This window comes from Narcine bancroftii, chromosome 5 (assembly GCF_036971445.1).
Source record: "Narcine bancroftii isolate sNarBan1 chromosome 5, sNarBan1.hap1, whole genome shotgun sequence".
Classification (NCBI taxonomy): Eukaryota; Metazoa; Chordata; class Chondrichthyes; order Torpediniformes; family Narcinidae; genus Narcine; species Narcine bancroftii.
The window spans coordinates 18,108,529-18,129,328 of record NC_091473.1 but is presented as its reverse complement, the minus strand read 5'-3'; the positions used below and the strand labels follow the sequence as shown (position 1 = coordinate 18,129,328).

The 20,800-nt window shown below is 40.1% G+C and overlaps 1 protein-coding gene across 8 annotated transcripts in view; it reads right to left on the bottom strand.

Annotated features, from left to right (window-relative positions):
* The window catches only part of itpr1b (inositol 1,4,5-trisphosphate receptor, type 1b), a 571,367-nt gene that overhangs the window by 125,946 nt on the left and 424,621 nt on the right, over nt 1-20,800 (bottom strand). For 7 of the 8 annotated variants that reach the window (XM_069936913.1, XM_069936916.1, XM_069936915.1 and 4 more), the window contains 2 exons: nt 13,799-13,974; nt 149-313 (listed from right to left, as the gene is read on the bottom strand). In XM_069936913.1, coding sequence (XP_069793014.1) covers nt 149-313; nt 13,799-13,974 — 341 coding nt within the window. Of the gene's footprint in view, nt 1-148; nt 314-13,798; nt 13,975-20,800 lie in introns of those variants that run through there. The other variant, XM_069936919.1, reaches the window with a different exon arrangement.

Sequence of the window (20,800 nt, the reverse complement as noted above, 5' to 3'; positions counted from 1 at the left end):
TGGAAAGTGGCCAACAATCTCTAAAAACATTAATTCATATTTCTGCACTTCCTTCCCACCCAGTCAGAAGCTCATAATGGCCACAAGATAAAATCATGTCATAAAAAGTGCTTGAGATTTTATGTTGAAAGCCACATTAAATACTTACCAGCAGACTGTAGAAGAATTCATGGGCAAAAAGCCCCATGACTGATATTAGTGTGTAGACTAGATGATAGAGAAATTCCACATCCAGAACCATTGCCATATAACCTTTCGTGAAAGTACCTCGGTTTCCCACAAAACTGGTCAGAAATATTACTTTATTACCAACCTGTTAGGAAGCATAAAAATCATTGATTAGCCAATCTAAATCAAGACATAAAAAAATTACTGAGACCATCCCCCCAAGTGTTGCAGCACATTAGCTTCCCAGCAACTGACCCAAACTGAAGGAGGAACCTTAGAAGATCCTATAGATTAGGATACCACAGCAGCAGACAAGGCTCAAGGTCAGAGACCGATGGCCTCACACAAGGCCACAAGCTGTCAGCCACCAGCTTCTGGGAGTCAGATATCAGGTCCAGGATTCGTGATGGGTGCCAAAGGCAAGCAGAGCTCCCAAAGGGACTTGGACTCAGAGCTTCCAAACACTGGGTGTTTGAACCAGCGATCAAGATCGTGGAACTTGGATGCCTTGAGCTCAGGTTCAACGCTGGACAGGACCGAAGGCCATATGGCTATAGGGAGCAGTAAATGGCAGCATAAGAGGAGGTGAGATCTATCGACACTTCTCCTCCTATCTTGATAATGGTGCTGTATACATTATGCTTCTTTGAGTACATTTCCAGGGTAAACAAATGAAAGACTTTTGTATATTTTGTGCACATGACAATAACCAATACCCTACCCTATCAGGCACTGTAGTATTAACAATTACAATAATTGATCATCAATATTTAAAATTCCTCTTCATTGGGGAAAAGTCTCTTCAAAGCCTTGCAGCTGAATTTAAAACCAGAGTAAGTGAAATAAAGAGGGTCTTTCAGACTACTGTGGCCTGCATATATCTGCAAAAGTTTGCCTTGATTGAAAAAACGCTTCCCTTTAAGGAAGAAAAGCAGTTGAAAATTACTCATTTTAGAAATCAATAAAACTGCAGATCTGAAACAAAAACTAAAAATGTTAGAAACACTCAGAAAATCAGGCAGCATCTATGCAGAGAGAATCCAAGTTACTGTTTTGGGTTGAAGACTCTTCATACTGATTTACAATGGGAAGTAAGACATGGGTGAGACTACAGAGCTTCAGGTTCAAAAGGCATTGGCTCGAAGCATGAACATCTTTCATTAAATATTGCAATTCATTTAAAGTATAGCTTATTTTACAAACAAGGGTCAGCTGTTCGAATCCACTCAACACAATTTGGTAGTACTTTGGTTGTTTAAGATCCTTGGGCTTTCTTTGTCTGACTTCCTATTCCTAGTTAATGAAGTTCATCAGCAGACAACTACCCTGGAAAACCTAAAGAACATTTTATTTAGTTTTTTTTATATTAAAACTGGACTGAGAAATAACTATGATTCTTACTATAATAAATCCTTCATCCACAAGTGCCAATGAAACGTGAAGTTCACTTGGCCTCTGCTGGCATTGTTCACCACTGCTCAACCAATTGCTTCCACGCCCCTTCATATATGCATCATCTTAAATGGATTAGCTACGATGTGTGAACTCACACTTAATCATTGTGAAGAAACACCTCCTGAGTTATTGAAGTGGTCTATTAATGCTTAGTTTATATTTATGACCAATTAATCTACGAATTGTCCACAAGTGAAAATAATTTGTCTATCGTTACTTTATGGAACATGTCATATTTTGAAAGACTCCCTTCACATATCTTCATGTTAATTATTCCAGAGAAAACAGTTGCTTGTTCTTTTCCAATATAGTGCAACTCAGTGAATCCAGCATACTACAGACTTTGGTGGTATTGGACTGGATGATCTTCTGGACAATTTAAATTTACTGGGTTCTCTGGAAACTTTATTACAACACTTTTTTAAGATGTTGTAATAAAGTTTCCAGAGAACCCAGAACATTTCCTTATAATTGGACAGCAGATTATGAGCTTTACTGCAGATGCATCATAGTATTTGTTGTCGTATCCTTGGACCTATAAGTGCACTTGCCCAGTGTTTCAACACCTTTTTTCTATCATCAGATATTAGAATTCTTAAATTGTTTCAATTTATTGATACTGCAGCCAGCATATGGGAAGATATTTAGTGTAGAGGATTAAAGGGACCGTTGACTCTGTGTTCATGAAACAAAACAGGACAGGTTAAAAAGCATTAAGGATGCTTTGCCTTTAAACTAGGACATTGAACAGAAATGCAGGAGGTAATGCTAGAACTGCACATGATAGCAACTAGGCCACAGGTTGAAACACAGGTTTGAGAGCACATTTACAAAGGCATTGGCAGGACTGGAAAATTATAATGACATGGAAAGTTTGGATACACAAGTATTGTTTTTATTAGGATAGAGGTGGTAGTATAGAGACAATGGGAGTGTAGAAAAAACGATGACAAGCATAGATAAAGAGGAAAGGCAGACCCATTTCCTTTGGGATACAAGTGCAGAGGTTTAATGTAAATCAATGAAAAGAGAAAAGTTTTTATTTAATCGGGAGTGTGGCAAGAGTCTTAAAGTCATGATGTGAAAAAATAATAAAGGTAGGTACCTGCATTATAATCAAACAGTATTTCAATGTGAACTTGAAAAGCTGAGACCTGCAGGGCTGGAGATCTAGCACTTGATGGTGGCATCACATTGAAGAGATTTTTTTAAAAATAGCATGAACATGATGGACAGAAGGGCCTTATGCACATGAACAATTTGCAATCCCATATTATTGAGTTGACATTGTGCCACAGAAACCAGAAACATTCACAGCAAGCTACCAACTTGTATGTTGTATATATGTCATTCCCAACTGCTTATCTCACACTCATGCTGTGGGTGCCCAATTTAGATTCACTTATTTTCTCAAGATCTACACCCCAGGAGCAAACCATACCAACCAGGTCTTCCCCCACGTCAAAACACTGACATCAAAATAGATGGAAACAACTGGAGATTCTCGGGGGTCAGGTTGGACAATAGATGGTATAATCAAACTCAATACACATTGGTGTCAAAGCACAGCAGTGAATTCCTCTGCTGCTGGTACCTCCCAGTGGGACAGAGGGACCAGGAAAAGGGAATGGGTTTAACTTTAATGTTGGTCCTGCAACACTGTGATTATGGAATACTGGAGGAACTCAGCAGATCTTGCAGCCTACATAGCAGGTAAAGATATAAACCAGTGTTTCAGGTTTGAGCCCTTCATAAAATTTGCTCATTAACCTGCTGAGTTTCCAAGCAATGTGTACTTCAATCATGGTGTCTGCAGATGTCTGTGTTTTACTTAAGGCACCTGAATTTAAAAGACTGGGAAGGAAAGAAAGAATGGGCAGAGGGGAGAAGGAAAGAATGAGCAGGGCGAAAGATTTCAGACTAACAGAGAAAAGGTGTTAATTGGAAATAACAGGAGGACAGGAGAGAGGAAAGATGACAATTGACTGGGGCAGGGAGGTTGTTTTGGCTTTGTGAAAGAAGACAGTGAGAAAAGGGAAGAGAGAAAGAGAATCCCCTTTTCCACTGGCATCTTGTCCCAGGAATTAAGGGTCCAATGGAAAAGGTAAACAATCACAGCGCCGGCATCAAATGATGTCAAATCACGCCGGGGATTGACGGCCTCTACTCCTACTCATATCCCTGGAGTGTTGATTAAACCAGTGGAAAAAGGACAACTTCCATTCATTCCATTTGAAGGTAGACTCTCCAATCCCTGAGTTGCGTTCAGTAGAAAAGCAGTCAGTGTCCCGGTTAAAGGTGGCCTAGTGGAAGCAGTCCAAACCCCTTCCTATCCCGAGACACCGCACGGCCAATTAACTGGGATACCAGTGGAAAACGGGCTAGAGAGAGACAGAGCTAGAGGAAAGGAGACATAGGGTCAGATAGAGTCAGGAGCGCTAGTGATTGGGGTAAAGCATCAGGATACAATTTGAAGGTTTGTCGGAGAGTGCCAAATAAAATCCGGAAAAAAGGGGAAATGTACCTATGAACTAGTAATTGTTTTATTGGCAATAACTTTATGAAGGAGAATTACTTAAGATGTCCTTTCTGCAAGTGTTATCCCATTTAATGATGAAAACCAAATGTTGTAAACATTTTCTCAAATTTATTAAAATTTACTAATTAAAATGCCGCAGCTTTCTATCTATCAAATATACTCCCAGCACTCACTTGTTGCAAGTCATTACAATGGTGGGGGTATGATTCATCTTATTGGATTAACCCCTCACTAAAATGGTGCAACACAAAAGTCATTGACCCAAATCATGAACCTCTGCTTCTCTTTCCACAAATGCGAAACAACCTTCTGAGTGATTGCCAGCATGTTGTTTTATTTTCTAGAATTTTCACTCATCTGGGCTTTTATAACACTTCTCAACATATTAGGCCTAAATAATTGGACAACCTTCAGAAAGCAGATTATTTAAAACTCCATCTGCTCTGTCATTGATTAAAAAAAAATCCCAGTACTGGCAGAAACTACATTAAATGAAATCCAAATGGCAGAGGGTGTGTTTTTTTCTTCTTTATAACTTGTGCAAATGTTACTTCCTTTCATGTGTAAAAGCAGTCAAAACTTACATGTTGGAAAGACAGCAAATAAAAATCAGTGGTGTCAGTGCACATCATACCTCACACCATTCCCAGATCATCCCAGCTTGTCCCTCTACCAGCTGCTAGGAACCTCTGAAAACAAATCGCACGGGGAATACTTGTACCACTCCAAGACTTTCTGAAGAAGTGATTTATTTTCACAATAAAATTGAAGGACTGTTGTGTAAAGCAGCAGCTTAAAATAAATAAAGCAAATGGCTACTGTCCTTTGCACTAACTGTGCCTGGCTTATATAAAAGACTTTTAGCAAGAAGCCAGATAATTGGAACAGAAGAAGGTGGGAGGAGGAGGGGATGGAAAAAGGAGAAATTGTATCTGTTCTTATCAAGATTTTCTTTTTCTGCTATGGTTCTGATATTGACCAGTCAAATCAAAACACAATTCTGTAAAGACTTAGTATCTACATCTGCCAAATGTGATGGGACTTATTACAGAAGACTTAATGATGAGCTTTCCCCACCTTCTTTACTCTCTACCTCCTCCATTAATCAACTGTCTGCCCATTTTCCTGTATTAATTAGAAACCCACTTACATTTTCTAGATTGCCTTTCAAACATCTTCCAACCCCACACTGCTCCCGCAAAACTTTTATAATTAGTCAGCAAAAAAACCCAAAAAGTTTAAAAAAACGTTTCATGCTCCATGCTTTTTCTTTACAGGGCCCTGATTAGTCTGCAGGTCCAGGAAATTCTTGGACAGTCCAGTTGGAACACAAAAGGGCATGACACTGGACAACGTTTGAGAGCAAGTGTGTTTCACAATGTACTGTGCACACATGCTCAAGTGGTTTAGATTGATGGTCTCTCTTTCAAATTGGGAGGATGTTGGACAAATTTTGAACCTTTCACCAGCAGGGAAGGCGGCAAAACTCATGACCAGTGATGGGGTATGAAGAGGGAAGAAAGTTTTAAATGAGTAATTGTGCAAGGCACAAATGGGATGTCAATGCAACAGAAACCTTCACATTTTAGTGATGACATTAATCTTTTTGAAGTACAACCAAAAGAAAATGTATCGGTGGCTAAGTTTGAAAGGCCATCAATACCATCAATGAAAGGCCATCAATTCATTTTATTTGAAAAACTGCAAGTACAACGAACAGATGCAATGATAGTCTGGCTTGCAGTTTAGTAAAGGAAGGAGGGGACTTCTGTGCATAATACTGCTCTAACATGTGCATGAACACATGGAGATTTTGAAAACCAATTTGGCTAACCTCTCACCTGACATAAACTCTCATTTGAAGAAATAGGGTGCACTTACCCACTGTTTAATTTGGCATTCTCTTTTACCCTGGGCAGTGGAAACCTCAGTGAACTTACAAGGAGCCATTTTATCCCACAGGTCCAGGGAATTCATTCACAATCTGTTCCTAATCATGCCATTCCTTCACCCACCTCACCCCTACCTCCCCCCCCACCCCTACCTCTCCACCCCCACCCCTACCTCTCCACCGCCCCCCCCCTCCCCAGCTGGTGTCAAAGTATTTTGGCTACAGTTTTGTAAAACTGTTATGCTGTGGAGTTCTTTTGGTGTTTGGAGCCCAAGTGGCTCGGAAGGATGTGCCTCGAATTGAGCAGCTTGCAATCATTACTTCCAGACCATAGCCTAGCTTATAAATTATTTCACATAATTGCCACTAATAAAGCCCTGATCATACAGAGCACAAATGGAAAGAATTCTTAGAATGCCTGCCAGGTATAGAGGTGTTTGGCTGAATTGTTTCCTCTTCTACAATCAAGAATTTGAGGGCCTGAAGTTTTAAAAAAAACTTTTAAATCTGGGATGGGTCAAAGGAAAGCAATTAAAGACTACAGGGATTCATTGAAACTGATATTTTTAAACTCTCTACCCACCTTATTCAGGACACACCCACTACTCTATGAAAACATTGGCACTTCTTTGCTGTATATATGGGAATGGCACATGCGGGTTGAAATGGACCGTTCTGAGCAACAGTTCAGTCATCTCTAAGTTCTGTATGTACGGTGCATATATCATCTCACACCTGCACTGGAGCCAGGAGAAAATTTAATCTCTCACGTCAGCTCCAGTGCCATTGAGCACCAATAGACCATTCACAGACAATGTTAAACATTTCCCTTTCCACAGATGCTGCCTGCCCTGCTGAGTATTTCCATCATATTCTGTATTTAGTTCATATTTCTGGAATCTCTCGTTTTTCTGATTTTGTTTTGGGCAGAGTTGAGGCAGTGGTTTCAAGGGAAAGGATGTCAAACCTGAGGGCACAGGCAGTAAAAGGCACATCCACGAGGCTGAGTGGTAAAAAATCAGGCATCCGCACCTTGCAGGTACTGGAAACATTCAGAGAATCATGGAAGATTTTAAGGGAGGCGCAAGTTAGAGATGGAGAGGGCAAAGATGATCAAAGGGTTTGAGAACGCTAATTGAAAGCATTGACAAGTTGGAAGCTATTGTTGGTGAGCTCTGAGCCAAAATTTATCCAGCAAACCAGCCTCCAGCTACGTTATTTGATTTCATTTTTCTGTAACAGTTCTTTACCTTTTCCTCCTCTGTGTGTCATCCCTTTAGATTTCTGGGTGCCATAAAACATTCCAGCTGATAGACAGGAATGCAAAATAGGTGGAAAGTGTGAACTTTGAGAAAAACTTTTTGACTACTCTTTGAAGTTGGAGAAACCCTTCCTGCTGAGGAGGAAGCCTAGGTCAAAAAAGGAAGGCCTTATGGGCAATCAATGGCAGACCCATATTGTGTGAAGACATCAGATTCCAGCAGCTGAATTGCCAGGTGTTCTTTATTGAAATACACAGAGATGTTGGCCACAGTCTTCAAATCCTATGCCTGGGTGATCTCCAATTCTGCAATGACTGGTGAGAATTGAAACATCACTGGGTGTCAAATCTCCCTTCCGTCAGGCTGAGTTGTAATCCACATTCTTCCTTTTTTCCATCTCCATCCTTGCGTTTCCTCTGTCTGCATCTGGCACTCGTGCTAACTTCCTCCTCTGATACTGCTTACTTCTGCTTGCGCATTTACTCTTTTCTTCCCTCTGCTTGAGGTTTCCTTGGCAGGTTTCTTGTGGTTTCAACGTTTTCCCCACCGTCTTCCATTCCCCCTCTGCAGCTCCCTCCTCCATCGCCTCTGTTTCCTCAGGAGGGGCCTCCAGACTTGTGGCTGGGGTTTGAGGGTAAAATGTGCTTGGGGTCTCCTCTGTTCCCCTGCTCTCAGTCTCTCGCACAGTCTCTGAAACTCTGTGAATCTCAGTTGCAGTTGTTGGGAGGGGTGGTATTGGCCATTTTCCCCCTTGTGATCTGTGCATAATTGGATATTGTTTTGAGTAGGCTTTGTAGAGGAGGCCTGCATCCCCACATAGGTTGCAGCACTTGCTCTCTGCAGTCCTTGGTCGGGTGGCCCTCCTTCTTGCAGTTTTTACAGTTAACTGTAATGCAATGGGCCACCACATGTCCTGGTCTATTGTAATTTTTGCACACGCTAGGCTGTCTGGCTTAGACCAGGTACCCATGGTTACTTCCAATGGCAGACATGGGAAGGGGGGAGGGGGGAGTAGATAATGGCCACTTTGCTGTCCTCCCTCAGCTTTATATTCACTTTGCGCTTGCTGGTCCAGTTCCTGAACGCATCCTTGATGTCCACGCATGTCACTATCCCCTTGACATAACGCCCAAGGAAGGTGAGGACATCCAAGGTTGGCACATGCGGGTTAAGCGTGCACCATTATCACCTGTTCTTTCTGTGTCAGAAGGGTGAAGAGCAGTTGCACTTTGAAGAGTGAGAGATACAAGTTCCCCTTCTCCTGGAATTCCTTTTTTTAAAAATTTTATTTATTAATCATGATAAGTCATACAATACAAAATACAAAGAAAGAAAAACATAATACATACATGATGTTTTTGTAAATATACCCCCTACGACCCCCCCACCCCCCTCTAAACTACCCCACAAAGAAAAAGATCACATAACAGAAAACTCTCAATCAGTTATTTGCCCTGGTTCAGAGCAACATCATCAATGCATGGGAAGAAAATTAATAATTTAACCCCATATATTCCAAATACAAGCTACAAAGTTTAACAAAAAAAAGAATAATCTTTACATAAATTATATGTTGTCTTTTCCAACATAATACAAGATCTCATTTCTAAATGCCATCGCTGAACACTCAAATTAGTCTCATTCTTCTAAGTAATTGCCAAACATTTTCTAGCTACAGCCAAGGCCAATCTATCTCAAAAAAGCAATTTGAAATGTATTTAATTTTAATTCCAAACTCAATTTCTTAATATAACCCAGTAAAAATACTAAAGGATCAGGTGGAATTTTTAATTTAAAAATAGCTTCTAGGAGTTCCTTAAATCTATCCCAAAAAGATTTCACCATCTCACATAACCAAGAAGAATGTAAAAAGCAACCAACATCTAAAACATAAATCTGAAGAAATAAATTTATATTTCTTTAATTTTTCTGGGGTTAAATATAATTGATGAAGAAAATTTAAATGAGCCAATCTGTACCTTAAATTTACAATTTTAGTCATGCTATCTTCACATCTCATGCTATCCACTCATCCTGAGATATAGATATGGACAAATCTTTTTCCCCACTTTCATTTAGATTTATAAACATCCGACTTAAGCATTTAATTCTACGATAAAGTTTACATCTCAGATATAAATCCTTTCTTACCACCATCAGTAAGTAAAATTTCAAATTTAGACCCCCTGGGCAGCTGTAATGTAAGACCAAAATTATCCAACAATAGGGATTTAATTTGATAATAAGAAAAAAAGAACTATTTCTTTATTGAGAATGTACATTATAAAATAGATTTAGCTAAATATTTACCAGATTTAATTCATGTAGATCAAGCAGATTTTATTATAATATTTTCTGCTGAAAATTGAGTTTTAAAGTTGATTTCTTTCATTAATGTTTCTCGGGAGCAATCTGACTAACCAGTGGTAATCTCTCTCGATGCAGAGAAGGCTTTTGATAGAGTGGAATGGAGTTTTTTTATTTAAAGTTTTGGAGAAATTTAATTTTGGGCCTTTTTTTATTGGTTGGATTAAGGCTTCAAAGAGAAGATCTACTGCTAGAGTCGTGACAAATGGACAGGTATCTTCACCTTTTATGTTATCCAGATCAACTAGGCAAGGCTGCCCTTTGTCACCAGCTCTATTTGCATTGGTTGTTGAACCTTTGGCTCAGATGATTAGACAAGATAGTAATATTATAGGTATTAAAGTGAAAGCTGATGAATATAAAATAAATTTGTTTGCAGATGATGTTTTGATATATTTAACACAACCTTTGAAATCTTTGGGGAGTCTGCAAGATAGATTGGAGCAGTACAGTGAAATATTGGGTTATAAAATTAACTGGGAAAAGAGTGAAATTATGCCTTTATCTGAAATGGATTATTATGTGCAGGCATATTGTCAAATTTAAGTATATAGGTATTAAGATAGATAGTAATTATAATCATTTACATGAATGGACCTTTACTGTCTAAAATTAAATATGATTTGAATCGGTGGAAAGATTAACCATTAACATTAATAGAATGTGTTAATTGTATTAAAATGAATATCTTTCCTCGAATTCAATATCTTTTTCAATCTATTCCTTGTAAGATTCCTCAAAAGATTTTTAAAGATCTGAATGCTTTGGTGAGGAGATTTTTGTGGAAAGATAAAATGGTAAGAATGTCATTACAGAAGTTAACTTGGAAGTATGTATTCGGAGGGTTGCAGCTTCCAAATTTTCAGAATTATTATGAATCAGCACAGTTGTAATTTATTAACAGGATGTTTGAAGTGGATAAACCTTTGATATGGGCTAATATTGAATTATCTCAGATTGGCGAGAAGAAGATGGATCAGTTTATTTATAGATGGAGTTCTCAGTAATTAAATATTTATAATTTGCCTGTTTTGAAACATTTAATGGAATTATGGAATTAAAAAAATGAAATTATAGGTGCTCAAGGTAAAATTTCAGATAAAACTCTTTTGTTTCAAAATAAGCTATTTCCTTTTACACTTAATACTCAACTTCTGAAGTTGTGAGATCAGAAAGGTATTAAATTATTAGAACATTGCGCTGAAGCAGAATGAAAGAGAAATATGAAATATCTTTGAATTCTCCTGGAATTCCTGAAGCAACCTCTGCCAGCCTGTCGCGGTCTCAAAAGTCACATCGAAGTGACTATTGTCCACAACATCCTGGAGGCCTGTAGTCACTGCTTGGAAAGGTCTGTGACTGTTGGGAACATTGGAGGCAATGCACTCTGGCTGCAACCACAGCAGTGAGGATGAGAACTGGGAACACCTGCAACATGAGGAAACACTGGATGCACTGCAAAGAACATTCCCTATTTCTGTAACAGGTGTTAGTTCAAACATAAACAGTCACACCATGGCCTAAAGAACGGTGAAACTGAAGAACCCGAACAGGTATACACACACAAATGCCCAATGGTAAGATGTGTAAAATGAATTTTGAGAATGATTTAAAAGACTCTTAGAAAGACACATGGATGGGTTATGGGGTAGAGAGGGTTTTGCACTATTTTTAAGGAAGGAATATGTGCGATGGGACAACATCGAGGGCTGAAGGGCCTGTACTGTGCTGTAGTGTTCTATGATTTATACATGTTTAAAAAGATGCTACATCATCAAGTCAAGAAGAGTTTATTACCATCTGATTGTAAAGTACAACCAATGAAACAGCATTTTTTGGTCCTCGGTACAAATAAAAGCAAACACACAACCAGACATAACACACATTCAGACAAAGTGGTGCTGACTTAGATACTCCTGCATCCATTCTCTGACAGGAACAGCTGAAGGATACTATTTGCAGAGTGGAAGGGGTCCTCAATGATTTTATGTGGCCTCTTCAAACATCAATCCCTGTAGATCACATCAATTGCGGGGGGGGGGGGGGGGGGGGGGGGGTCGGTGAAGGAAACTCCAGTGATCCTCTCTGTCACTCTTATGGTGCTATGGATGGACCTCTGATCCATTTCTCCAGAACCATACAACTCTGTGATGCATCTGACAAGGACACTTGAGACCTCCTGTAGAAGGTTGACATGATGTTGGCCAGTACCCTTGCCCGTTCAGTCTTCTCAGGAAGTGCAGTCATTCTTGCACCTTCCTGACAAGTGAGATATTGAGTGTCCACAATAGGTCACTAGTTAAGTGAATTCCAAGAAACTTGGTGCTCTCTGCTTTCTTCACTACAGAGTTATTGATGTGTAGTGCAGGGTGGTCATTCCTGGTCCTCCTGAACTCTACGATCATCTCCTTCACCTTGTCAACACTGAGACTTAGGTTGTTATTCTCGCACCATTTCACAAAATTTTCCACCTCTTCTCTGTAGTGCGACTCATTGTTGTTGCTGACGAGGCCAACGACTGTTGGGTCATCTGCAAACTTGATGATACTGTTGGAGCTAAATCTAGGGATGCAGTTGTGAGCCACTTGTGTGAACAGGAACAGGCTGTGCTCAGAGCCCCGAATGCACCAGTGCTTATACTTCAATTTCAAGCTTTGTATTTCCCAAAGGATGTGTCAAACTGATTGAACAGAGTTTCATAATTTCTTTCCCTGTCTGCTTAGCCTTGTAAGCCACACCATGTTAGACAAGGCTCATATTATTGGAAATCTTGCTTATAAATTGTGTTGAAGTTGTGGACAGTAGTTAACAGGGCAACTGGTGAAAGCTGTACCTTGGCTTTTGAGAATAAAATGCTATTACATCCCAGCAGATTATTTCCATCCACTCCTTTTGAACTCATTCTCAGCAAACCATTCTTTGGTGTAATAACTGGACTAGTGAACGAAACAAACCCCAGTCACACCCAGTACTTGTGTAGAACATAAGCCAGGATGCATGTGAGAGAAATTAAGATTCTCCCCAGCTCTCTCCCTTCCTGCCATGCTGGAGATAACACATGATGCATCAATCCTCAGTAGTTCCCAACTTCTCTTGAACAATTACACCCAATATTTCAGCTGCATTTAAGAATACACATCAAAAACAGTGGCTATACTCTTACTTCATGACACCAAATATTATTTGAAAAGTAATAAAATCTGCAGGTGCAAAACAATTAAAAACTTTTCATTATTAACAAAATTCCATTTTGAAAGCACAATTGCAGAACCCCCAACAATATTGTTACTTCTTCTTTTGACTGTTCTTGATTGTTAACTGCTCCTGGGGGTGGTCTCAACCTTTCACCCAAGTTGTGCGGGGATACCCAGTGTTTTATGCTGGGTACAAGTAGGATCTGAGAGGCAAGGTATTTAATTAATTCATTCATCGGACCAATGTTTTTGCCTGATACCCATGCTCATATATTCACTGCAGGATGTCACCAAACTGTGTTCTATACACACCCGTGGCCAAAGGTATGAAAGCTCTCCATTTTTGTAGCAAGTTCCTACCATAAATGGTCACATCAGGGCCAAAGGAATTGTACTCAACTGAAGCACCCAAAAAGATACTCAGGCACTAAATGCTGAGGGATAAGGTCTTAGAACTTGATACCTTAAGGTTTTTCACATCAACAAAACATTTATAATAATAAAAACAGGAAATTCTGCACTCATCAGGCCAGGGAGTGTTTGAGTGAAGAGGCACAGAGCTACACATTTCAGGTCCAAGGTACTTAAGCAGTCTTGAAACTTTAATTCTGTTTCTTTTCCCATCGATGTTGCCCAATTAGCTGAGTGTAGGAAACTTTTTCATTTTGGATTTTGAATATCTCGAGTAACTTTATATTTCCACTTGACTGAAAAAGCACTTTGAATGAAGCAAAATGTTTTAGGTTCCTTTATGGAAGTGTAACCAAATAAAAAGTTGATTCAAGGTTTAAAGATTAGGGGAGGTGAGCAAATACTTGACCAAAAGTATATCTTCAAGACAATGTTTATAAAGATAAGGATGGATTTAGCTCTAAAGTACCAATATCATTGTAATTTTATTCCATGCAAATGAAATACTCACATTAAATGCTCCCAACAGATACAGGGTTGGTTCCAAGCCAACTGAGAATATAAGGCGCAAAATTGTGGAGGCAATCAAGGCTCTAATACCATGGGGTTTAGGAAGAGCAATCACAATGGCAAGAGATATACACACTGCTGTCCACAGCAAGCCGGATAAGTGTGCCTCCAAAGTACCTATGCACAAGAGAAAACAGTCAGGACTAGATATAATACTGCAGCTTGCTCAACTGACAAGAGGCTCACTGCAAATCAGCAAGCTCATTGGTATAAAGTGTACAGGAATTTCCTATTGTACACTACTTCAGTGTGAACTGCATGCTTCAAGTAATCACAGAGGAAATTCCCATGCATGTTTGAAGAAGTTCAACTGGACCTTTTTACACCACCAACTTCAACATGTTATTAGTTTTAATGGAGAACAACTGAAGCAATATTTCAACATGTTTACAAATCACTGGATCATGAAATTATTTCCAGTCATGATTCTTACTAGTGCACAAGAAATCAGAACCATGGCAAAGATTTGTGAACTCAGCCATAGGAAGTCATTTACCAGTCTGACTGGTAGACTTCTCAGCCACTTTGGTTGTTTAATCAGGCAGAAATAGGAGAGTAGAATCTTAGGGGCGGTACAGTTAGCACAATGTCTACAGCACCAGTGATCAGGACCAGAGTTCCAATCCCGCGCTGTCTGTATATTTTCCCCGTGTCTGTGTGGGTTTTCCTTGGGGGCTCTGGTTTCCTCCCACTGTTCGAAACATACCGGGGTTGTAGGTTAATCAGGTGTAATGGAGCGGCATGGGCTCGTGGGCTGAAATGACCTGTTACCGTGCTGTATGTCTATATTTAAAATAAAAACTAATCGCTCTTTCCCCTTGTTAAAAGCCAGAGGAAAGAAAGAAAGAAAGAAATACATCTGTTAGGCAGTGCAGTGTAACAGTTCATTCAACGTAGGGAATGGGACAAGGATCTCAACAAGTAATGTTAACATGCCACTTCTAAAAATAACAGAATTAAGAGACACTGGTCTGCTGCATGGCTTTAACACTACAAACTCTAATTGCTATGGTAAACAACACTGGGTGCATTGAATTACCAGTATTATTCAGACAATGGACCAAGTGGCGAGTAAAAAAATTGATCAAGAGGCTGCTTAATCTGATTTGGACTTTTTTCTCTAACACAATAGGGAATGGAAATACAGTAGGATGGGTTTCTCCCACCATAATGCCCTTATAAAACACTGAACCTTAATGATTTTAAAAGATATCCTGTGATGGCAGGCATAGTTAGTGTCGTGGTTGGCCAATGCTATTACAGCATTGGCGAATTGGATTCGAATCTGGTGCTGCTGTGAAGGAGTTTATACATTCTCCCCATGTCTGCGTGGGTTCCCTCTGGGTGCTCCAGTTCCCTCCCACATTCCAAAGATATATGGGGTTAGAGGGTTAATTGGCTACATAGGCAGCAAGTAATCATGGGACAGAAGGGCTTGTTGCTGTGCTGTATCTCTAAATATTTTTATTCTTGTTTGCCCTTCAGGCCTCACCATTGGTTAATCAGGTTAGAGAGCTGCAGCAGATGTCAGATCTATTCATCTGTTCCTGTCATTTACAGTTGATAAATACAACAGGATCCCAGCCATCATGATATTCTCATTTCTGACTCATCTACCTCCTTGGAATTCATGCCGGATTATTTGGATGTCGTTTCCCATTTCCATTTACCTACAAGTGGCAGATGTCTACAGCATGAAGGTGTAGATTGCAGGCTGCCTTACAAATTGCAAATGACAAGAACCATCTTAGATAATAACACAATGTCACAACCTTCGAAAATTCACTCATCAACTATTTGCTTTTAGCTTCTGGCGCATGGAAAAAAAATAAAAATGAAAATCTTCAAATTAAATAAACGTAATGGATTTAGACAGCACGGTGACTGCAAAGAGTTTGCGTGGGTTGCCTCCAGGTGCTCCAGTTTGCTCCCATCCTTCAAAATCTACTTGTGTCTTCGATTAATTGGGGAATTTGGATAACACAGGCTTGTGGACTGGAATGGCCCAGTACCATGCTATATGACTACATTTTTAAAAATCCAAGGTAAAGAAAGGGATCCTTTTGCTGTATTCCACCTCTATCTAGACAGACGGAGCAAAAACAAAAGGTGTGCTAACATGCAGTAGCATGCCCAGATATAACACATAGTGAAAACTTGTCAATGCATGTCCATAAACCCAAGGGCCCTGACTGAACATGAGCCGGACGTTGCCATTTGGATGATCTATTAATAAAGCTACATCTGTGTTCTCCGGTTGGCGAACAACAACCCAATGGATAACTTTAAAAATGAACAAAGAAATTCACCTGAAGGCCTTGGCGATCAAAAATACCAATACATGATGTGTTGTTCTCACATTGTGGAAGCTTGCTGTGCTTAAATGGTGTCTCATTCCCTACACTTCAAGGTGGCAAAGTATTTTCTCAGAAATGAAAGCAATTGGAACAATCAGAAGTTATGAACTGTATTACATGAATGCAGGATATCCTTTCTTCCTTCTCTATCACCACCTCAGGTTGTCTTTATCAAACAACCTGATGAACAACCAGAAGATCACAAGATAAAGGAACAGAAGTAGGCCATTCAGTTCATCAAGCCTGCTCTATAGCTCCACCCTGAGCTAAACTGTTTTCACACATAGTTCCAAATTCCAGCCTTTTCCCCATCTCTTGATTCCCTGACTAATTAGATACCTATCAATGTCCTCCCAATAATCAGGCTTCCACAACCAACTATATGTGACAACGAATTCCACAAATCCATGACCCTCTGGCTAAAGAAATTTCTCCTCATCTCTGTTTTAAATGGATACCCTCTAATTCTAAGACTGTGCCTTCTTGTCCTGGATTCAACCACCAAGGGAAACATTCACATCTTCTCTGTCCAATCCTTTCAGCATTCAAAATGTTTCAATGAGATCCCCTCTTTCTTCTATACTTCAATGAATACAGACCAAGAGCCTCTAAACGTTCCTCGTATGTAAGCCCTTGCATTCCAGAATCATTCTGGTAATTCTTCTCTGTACGCTCTCCAATATAATTTCATCCCTTCGAAGATAAGGAGCCCAAAACTGCATAAAGTTCTCCAAATGAGGTCTCACCAGTGCCCCATAGAGCCTCATCATCACCTCTTTACAACTGTACATTTCTGAACTGTATCTCATCTGCAATTTCTTTGCCCACTCTGCCAAGCTGTCCAGGTCTCTCTGCAACATTTTTGTTTCTTCAACACTTCCTACTCCACCACCTATCTTGGTGTCATCTGCAAACTTAGCCAAAAAATCTTCAATATACATTGTAAAAACCAGCAGCCCCAATACCAATCCCTGCAGAATACCACTAGTAACTGGCAACCAACCAGAATAGGATCCCTTTATTCCCACCCTTTGTTTCCTGCCTATCAGCCAATGCTCCACCCATTCTAATATCTTTCCCGTAGTTCCATGGACTCTCATCTTATGAAGCAGCCTCTTAAGCAGCACCTTATCGAAGGCCTTTTGAAAATCCAAATACACTGCATCATGGCCTATCCCTTGTCCATCCTACTTGAGATTTCTCCAAAAATTCCAGTAGGTTGGTCAGGCAGGATCTTCCCTTCAAGAAGCCACCTTGAGGTATTTCATAACCTTGTCCTTGAAGATCAACTCCAATAACTTTCCAACTACTGACATCAGACTGATAGGCCTATAACTTCCTTTTTTCTGTTTCTCTTTCTTAAACAGCTGAGCTACATTTGTGACCTTCCAGAACCATACCAGAGTCTATAATTTCTGGAAAACCATTTCCAATGCCTCCACAACCTCCAAAGCCACCTCCTTCAGAACCTGTGGGTGTACCTCATCTGGTCTGGGAGATTTATTCATCTTTAGTCTATTCAGCTTACAAAGCACTTTCCCTCTAGTAATTCTGACTGTACTAGATTCTGTTCCGAGACCTCCATCAGGGACATGGCTGCTGTCTTCCTCCGTGAAGATTGATGCAAAATACTCATTTCGTTCCTCTGCCATCTCTTTGTTACCTATTATTATTTCTCCAGCATCATTTTCAATCTGTCCTGTATCTACCCTATCTTACTCTTAATATATTTAAAAACTCTTACTATCCTTTTGTATGTTATTTGCCAACTTCCTTTCATAATTCATCTTTTCTTTCCTAATTACTTTCTTTGTCCATTTCTGTAAGTTTTTAAAAGTTTCCCAGTCCTCTGTTTTCCCACTAATTTTTTCTTCCTTATCTGCCTTCCCTTTTGCTTTTATTTTAGCTTTAACCTCTCTCATTAGCCACATTTGTGCCATTTTTCATTCAGAATTTTCTTTTTTTCTTGGAATATATCTATACTGCATTTTATTTCTTGTAGAAATATCATCCAATTTTCCTCTGCTGTCCCTCCATCTAGCTTTTTTTTCCAGTCAACTTGGGCCAGTTCCTCTCTCATAGCTCTGCAATTTCCTTTGTTCCACTGAAATATTGACACACCTGATATCATCCTTTCCTTTTCAAATTGGAAAATGAACTCAATCATGTTATGATCACTACTTCCTAAGGGTTCCATTACCTTTAATTCCCTAATCACCTCAGGTTCATTACACATCACCCAATCCAAAACCACCCATCCCCTGGTGGGCTTATTGACAAGCTGCTCCAAAAAGCCATCCCATAGGCATTCTACAAACTCTCTGTCCTGAGATCTAGTACCTTCCTGACTTTCCCAACCCCTTTCATGTTAAAATGCCCCATAATTATTTTGACATTTTTCTTTTGACACGCTTTTTACATTTCCAGCTGTAACTTGTAATCCACTTCCCAGCTGCTGTTTGGGAACTTGCACATAACTGCTATTAGGGTTCTTTTACACTTGCCATTTCTTAACTCAACCCATAAGGATTCTACTACTTCTGACCCTATGTCCCTTCTTTCTAGTGATTTAATATCATTGCTGACCATCTGGGCCACGCCACCCCCTCCACTTGCCTGCCTATCTTTCCTATACACTGTGTACCTTTGGACATTCAGCTCCGAATCACATCTATCATTAAGTCATGTCTCGGTGATGGACACATATCTTTCAATCTGTAGCTGTACAACAAGGCCATCTACTTTATTCCTAATGCTCTGTGCGTTTAAGTACAATCCCCTTAGACAGTATCTGTTACCGATTTTGCTGCATTTCTATTGACAGCAATTTATCCTCTTTTCACCCACCTGCCTTTCTATCATCTGCTGCACATTATTTTTGACTTTTTTTCTATTTCCTCTTTCTCGACCCTAACACCGTGCTTCCCTTCTACCCTAATCTCTGCACTTACAGTTAGATTCCCAGCCCCCTGCCTCTCTATTGTCACCTCTCATCCTTCTATGCATCGAAGAGAAAAGCCCTGTATCTGCTGATCTTGCCTCATGACTTATTTCCAATCTAGGCAACATCTTGGTAAATCTCCTCTGAACCTTCTCCATAGCTTCCACATCCTTTCCGTAATGAGGAGACCAGAATTGAACACAATACTTTAAGTTTGGTCTCACCAAAGATTTTTATCAAGTTGCAACACAACCTCTTGACTCTGAACCCAATATCCTGGCAGGGTCAGTTCGAGTTCATAGCATTCTTAGGGTGGTGGTGGGAGGGAGGGGGGAGGTGAGCTTTCAGGTGTCGTGGTCCACGTGGTGAACCTATGACACAGATAGTAGGGATGAGGTCCTGCAGAGGTAATATAGCAAGTTAAGAAAGAAGTTAAAAAGCAGGACCCCAAGTGTGGTAATCTCCAGATTACTGCCTGAGCCACGTGCCAGAGAGGGTAGGAATAGGAAGTTGTGATAGATGAATGTGTGGCTGAAGAGTTGGTGCCAGGGGGCAGAGGTTCAGATTTCTGGATCATTGGGGTCTCTTCTGGAGAAGGTCTGACTGCTACAAAAAGAACTGGCTGTACCTGAGCTGGAGGGGGACCAATATCCTGGCTGGCAGATTTGCTAGAGCTGTTGGGGAGAATTTCAACTCGTTTGGCAGGGGACTGGGAATCAAACTGCAAGTGCAGAGATTAGGGTAGAAGGGAACCAGAGGAAATAGAAAAAAAGTCAAAAATAATGTGCAGCAGATGATAGAAAAGAGAGGATAATTTGTTGTCAAGAGATATGCTGTCACCCACACTACTGGCCTCTTTTAAAAGCTCAAACTGCTTGCCCTCCCTCTCCTACTTGACCCCAACTGAGCTTCTGGACCCATTTCCTCCCCATTGCCAAGACTTTACTTTAATCCTGATAATCAATCTTTTGCTGAAATCATTGTTGGTATTTGACGGCTGTTCTCCCAGCCTCCAACGTACTGATCTAAAGGTCTGCTGCTAACATTTGATTTCACACCAACTCCCATTAATCTATTAGCTCCGTGTTGATGGGCATGGATCCCAGTATGGCTACATCTCTCATTGAAAGTTCCCTATCCATGTCTTGCAATTTGCTATGACCTTGCCCCTTCCTATTACTGTAAATTCCTGCAGCTCCATCAAATCTGACCTCTTCAGTATCTTGAATTTCATGTGTAGCTCTGTTTTGGCACCAAACATAATTTTTATCCCCACATTTCATCTCTCTCCCCTTTCTTAAAACATTCATCAATTTTCGACATGGCACAGTGCCCAGTTTTGTTTGATATGATACAAGATCAGAGTCTATTGTCATATATATACAACTACAATGTACAGTTGCACCGATGTTCACACTTATTGCAGCCACCCAGGTGTAAATGTTGCTGTGAAGCAAAGGATGTTTTGAATGAGTTTCAAATGTTCTATAGTTGCACATTTTGGTTGTCAGTTACAACAATACTTGACAATCAGGGAGTATCCAGTTCTCCCACCTCTAATTCTCCTATTCCTCCACCTGGCTCCATCTGTCCATCATCTTTCACCTTTCCATGGTCACCTATCACCTATTGACCATCTGCATCT